Source organism: Salmo salar, chromosome ssa20 (assembly GCF_905237065.1).
Source record: "Salmo salar chromosome ssa20, Ssal_v3.1, whole genome shotgun sequence".
NCBI classification, from domain to species: Eukaryota; Metazoa; Chordata; class Actinopteri; order Salmoniformes; family Salmonidae; genus Salmo; species Salmo salar.
Window position 1 is genome coordinate 32,685,063 of NC_059461.1, and position 6,000 is coordinate 32,691,062.

At 39.7% G+C, this 6,000-nt stretch overlaps 1 protein-coding gene across 1 annotated transcript in view; it reads right to left on the reverse strand.

Annotated features, from left to right (window-relative positions):
- Positions 1–4,886, reverse strand: part of LOC106580456 (polypeptide N-acetylgalactosaminyltransferase 9) — a 140,940-nt gene extending 136,054 nt beyond the window's left edge. The window contains exon 1 of the mRNA XM_014161543.2: positions 3,754–4,886. Coding sequence (XP_014017018.1) covers positions 3,754–3,994 — 241 coding nt within the window. The 5' untranslated portion in view covers positions 3,995–4,886. The remainder of the gene's footprint in view (positions 1–3,753) is intronic.
- Between the last annotated feature and the right edge of the window lie 1,114 nt (positions 4,887–6,000).

Below are 6,000 nucleotides of genomic sequence, written 5' to 3' on the forward strand. Positions count from 1 at the left end.
ATATTTTCACATGGATCTGACCTCTCATTTAGGAGGGCGAGGACAATTAATGTCAGGGCTTTGTAGGGAATCATGAAATTAAAGTTTTTAAATAATCACAGGAATGAAATTGCTGGAGTTTTTGACCAGCATATGAAATCTCTAGCTCTTCACAAAGTGTAATTATCTTGTAGCTTAAATGCAGATTGTCAGATGAGGCGTTGAATACATTACAGAGATTCAGATTTCTAAAAGCTGGAACTGAATAGATTCTCATCAGTTACTGAAAATGTTTGGTTGATGATTCCTCATCTACATATCATTAGTGGAAAATATATTCCATCACAGGCTCCATTCCCCCACTCCAATCTGCTGGGGAGGTGTCTGTGGGCTCTCCAATATAAAATTATACTCACACTGTGATGAATACCATTAAGGTCCTGGTTGAAGCATCAACAGTGTATGGGGTATGAGGTGATGAAACATAATTTCATTTCTAATTCCTCGTCAGGAGTTCTCTCTTTCCATGCTTTAACATATAAACAACATTTCTTTCTGCAGCATAATTGGAAATGATAAATATGAGTCATATCTACTGCTGCAGCTGGACCATCCTCAGAGGCTGCTGCCATGCCATCTAATCACCTCCGCTCACTCAGGATGAAAGCAGGACTCAGTGACATGCATCACTGATGACAAACACTCAGCCCTGCTCAGCTCAGCCTGTCTATTTAAGGACAACAATGAGCAGGAGGCTGTGACACACTGCAGGGTCACTCAGTCAGAGGACAGAGAGGTGAGCTGGGGAGAACAGTGCATGAATGACAAGGCATTCATCTTGGGAGAAAGTAAAGTATCAACTGCATGATATTTTTTGCTTGACTTCATTGTGAGACTCAGAGCTGACCTTAAGCCAGTGTCTTGGGGCAACTTTATAATACTCTTTCATGATACAGGATTTTAATTACATCTAGATACAACAGGGACCTTATCATATTAATGCAACATAAGTTGAAACGTGTAAATTAGGTATAAAATATGAATGTCTTGATGATTATTGGTCAACAAGTATACTTGTTTTTAAAATTGTAGCCTAAAACATAAATACGCAGATCAGAGAGGATCTGTTGGTGAATCTTAAGTTGCACTAAGAGGAAGTAGAGATCTGGCACTTTTAATGCACTGCTTAGGTCACAACACTGTCCTATAAGCCTGTTAACAAGAAGCTTAATCCCAGATAGATGATTATCCAGTAGAGGATAGTGCCTCTTCAGCAGAGGAGAGGAGAGCTGCTGATGACCCTAGCCTCTTGTCAGTTATTTACATAGTGAATTGCAAAGTTACAGATAGCACACTTTACTGTTGTTCTGGTGAGGAATGACCTCATGGAAATATTAGATAGTATTAGATTAGATTGGTCCTGTAATTGCTTCCCAAATGACACACTATTCTCTATACTGTATACACTAGAAAAAGGGTTCCAATGGGTTCTTCAGCTGTCCCCATAGGACAACCCTTTTTGGTTTCAGGGAGAACTCTTTTGGTTCCAGAACCTTTTCCACAGAGGGTTCTACCTGGAACCCAAAAGGGTTCTACCTGGAACCTAAATATCACCAAATTCACACACCGAGTCAAAGAAAAAATTTGATAACATCATCCAAATCACTGACTGAGCAGTACTGGAATAAATGCTTGTACAATGCACAGGAGCTGCATCACTTTGCAAATCCATGTAATAGCTGAAGAGTTTGTAAATGTCTTCTAAATCTAATCTAAGCCTTAATCCCTTGGTATGTCATTGTTGGACAACTTCAAATCACTGTCGGACATGGTAATAGTTATTGGCACACAAGGTTCTCACTCTGTAACGCCAATCCCAATGGCAACAGATTACAATCAGTGATCTGTTCCCCATTTTAAAATCGAGAAATAAATCAGGATATAAATGTATGATTAAGTGTGTCAATAAATATCCGGATGCTAAACATGGAGAGATGCTGACAGAAGGGAAGGATTCCTCCTGACTCTGTCTGACTCTGTCTGTTTGACTCTGTCTGACTCTGTCTGACTCTGTTTGACTCTGTCTGACTCTGTTTGACTCTGTCTGACTCTGTCTGACTCTGTTTGACTCTGTCTGACTCTGTCTGACTCTGTCTGTTTGACTCTGTCTGACTCTGTCTGACTCTGTTTGACTCTGTCTGACTCTGTCTGACTCTGTCTGACTCTGTCTGACTGTCTGACTCTGTCTGACTCTGTCTGACTCTGTACACTCCAGGGCAAATACATGGTGGCTCCCCGGCCCCTCGCTCCAGACAAAGTCCCCTGAATGAGAGGATGCATTATACTTTGGTGAGCCAGTGCCTCCTGGCTCCAAAGGCAAAGCATAACTCAAACTGACAGAGGGACCTCTTTCGTACAAAAATGATGCCAGCCAGCACCAAAGCATAGTAATAAGATCAAATAAAAACCCTCAAACTAGGAGTGTTTTGTGGCCATGCTATATAGCATTAACAGTAGATACAGACTGTCCTTGACCACTTTTGACAAAGAGAATAATAAACCGACTTCACAACACTTTCACCAAAATCCTGTTTATAATACAATAGTTCTGACATGAACAGGCAGTTTGCTGAGCACCAAGCACAAATACTACCATGATAGTTTGATACAGTGGATACAAGACGTATCCTTTTTGAACCTGCCTCTATGGAAAGGATTTTATGTTAACCTTTTTACCTTGAGGTTTACCGACTTGTCAGCGGCAGATACTGGCTTTTGTTGACATCGACTAAACAGGGAGATTGAGGGAATTATACTTTGTCATTAGATGCATACACTATTTCAAACAAATCAGTGATGGCACAGGCTGCTTGTCTCATAATTTGTATAGGATTTGTATATACTATTGATAACATAAAATGTAAAAATGTATCCATATGGATGATTCTTACTGTAATTGTGGTATTGACTGAATGCTAAATAGTGATGCATGCATTAGCTGTCTCAAAATAAATGTTGGACTTTTCAGTGTCTGAATCTCTCATGTTTCATGAGAGAGTAGGACCATGGGGCATAATGAGAGATGAGATAGCCCGGAGATGTTTTTAACATGATTTAAAGGATGCTGTTTTGCCAGACAGACCAAACCTCCTGCAACACATTTCAATGACTAAAGGTTACATAAAGAAATAAATATTTTTTTTCATTCGATTAGAGAACCATTTAATTTGACCTTCTTTTACATTTCAGACAAAATTATTGTATTTGGGCCAAGGGAATGACAAAAGCAGAACTCTGTAGCCAGAGCCAGGGTTTTCACCTCTATGGGATTCTCAATAATACTAACTACTATTGGCTGGTGTTTTTGATAGGGATTAGACCAGGTTAAGTGCACAGATTAGGAACAGTTGTATTGATTTTACTTGAGTTAAACCTATTCACTTGTTGGCAATAATTTGTGGCTCCATAAATTCACCATTCATCACTGGATGACTCACTATGCACACAATAACAGTACCATAATGACTGATACTGTCTGAATGGCTGATATACCAGTTGCATATTTATCTCATTGTCCATTGTCTGATCAAATTCAATGTATTTGGAAAATTAGGCTGTTTATAGTTACTCTGTAGAAAAATGACAGTAATTCAGGATGTATATAACTATACAGAGATATGACTCCACAGTTAACAATGCTGAAAATGATAAATATCTCATACTTGAGTAAAAGCTATATGCTGAATATGTTGTTAAAGTTATAATAATGCATACCATTTAATTGGTTGTAGACAACGTCCTCCAGCCGCTCCAGTCTCTGAAGTATGGACTGCCTGTCCACCAAGTTGGAAACTTTGCCATTCCTGGCTCTCAGTCTCTGGTCTGATATCCTGCCGATCTGAATGAGTTCCTCAGAACGGTCCTGTATTCTACAATATACCGAGAACAATATGATCCCCACAAAAACAAAAATGTTAACCGTGAGCAAAGTTTTTATTTTGCGTGCCACAGCCATGAACCCTAATAGAACAGTTGGGCAGAAGCCGTTAAGCCAAATAATAATGCATTTGGAGTACTTTAGCTACTTCGGCTGTCGGCTGTATTGCAGTGAAAAGCAGATGCTTTCGGTGGAAGTCAACTTTGGGAGTCCTGAAACAAGGAGCTGTCCTTTCAGCACCACTGAGATGCCGGCGGAACGCTTCTCTAGGGCTGATGTGGGGGGACTACTGTTGACATCCAAGCTTCGAGTCTCCCAGACTGTGGTATGCAGATGCTGTATTGAGGAAGTTCAAGGTTGGTAAGGACGCTGGACAAAACAATGCTTTCTCTTTAGATCATATGCAACGCCGCACGCCTGTACCTTTACAGAAGCGCTGCTTTTGAAGATACATAGAACGTATTCTGTTGTGTCCACTAGAAATAAATAACGTCAGACACGAACCATAGTCTTAAATAGGAGCGACTATTTACTGTAGAAAAACATCTATGCGTGCACTGCAACGTGGAAAGTCGTCAAAATCTCAGTCACGAGGACAACATCATCTCGTCCACCCTGAACAGTGTATTATTCCGTATTTGCGAAGCAGCATACTCTATTGCTGCTTTGACATTTCCTCTCTCAAAGGCGTTGTGGTCACTGGATTCGTCCTGATCCTGAAATAGATTTGGATGTGTCTTGAAATGTGCACATGCCTCCCTCAAATATGCAGCGAGTTTCTCCCATCAATCCACCATTGGTCGCAATAGAACGTTGAGGTGCCGATAGATAGCAGTTCAGAACGGGTTTTGTCATAAAATGCTGTCAAACGGTTCCGATGCTCGCGCTGCCTGACTGCATGGTGAGTGAGCCAACCCTTCTCTTTTGCTAGCTCTCGCATGCTGTCTGCATCCCACCCTCTCCCTCTCTCTTTCAGCCTCTCTCTCAGAGCAAGAGCGCAGGGAAAGCGCTACTGCGTTGTGACGTTTAGAGGCATATTCATGATCTGTCTCAAGGATAAAATAAACATGAATATAAAAAATAATGTTATTTGAATTCATATGGTGCACTGATTCTAGATTGATTATATTATCTTAATACCAACAGAATAAATCACACATAGAATAAATAGTCATGTTGATTGAGCCACCATACTCCCAATAAGCGTTTATTGAAATGAAAATAACCGATACACTTCCCTCTACTAATCACAACAACAGCCAGAAAAGGGTTTATCAGTTATTATTGGTATATGACTTGATTGAGTGCTAATTGATTTCAAGTCCAACCTCCTCAGAGATGTCTTAGACTAACCTCAGTGTAATTACACAAAATGCAAACAGGTATCACAGGTGTAAGTAGCCTACTATGTTAAATCTGTATGTACTGTACCTGCCTATGCAAATATCATGTACATACTGTAATAGTTTTGTACCCTTTATAATATAAAAGGGCAATGGCAAACTTTTCAGCCATTGAAGTCAGATACTTGAAATTAAGACATTTGGCAGGAAATAGTGTAAACAATTAATTAAAAGAATTAAAATATTTTAATGCTTTTCATTTATTTTTTACACTATTTTCCGCCAAACGTCTTAATTTCAAATCTCTGACTTCAATGGCTGAAAAGTTTGCCATTGCCCTTCCTACTAGACACCAACTGCTGCCTGATCAGTGATTCCAAATAAATCACGATTCTAGTAAATTACAGCCAAACAGAGCCAATCCCTGAGCACTTTCTCTTGATTAGAGTAACCCAGAAGTAGGCCTTCCAAAAAAATAAATCCCTGGCCTTTCTCCTCAGAGGAGCCAAGCGCAGATTTATACTCTTTGATTTGTTTGACTTTCCAATACAATCAGATGTGGGCTAAAACTGTAAAACATTTATTGACTGCAAAATTCACGCTTGGAAAATGTTAGGGGTACGAAGAGCAAAAGGCTTGTAAATGTTTTCTGGCACTAGAGTCAAGTCCTTGATGAGATATTTTAAGGTTGAGTCAGATATATATTTTACAGATAGAGGTTGATAGTCCCAGTACACCTTT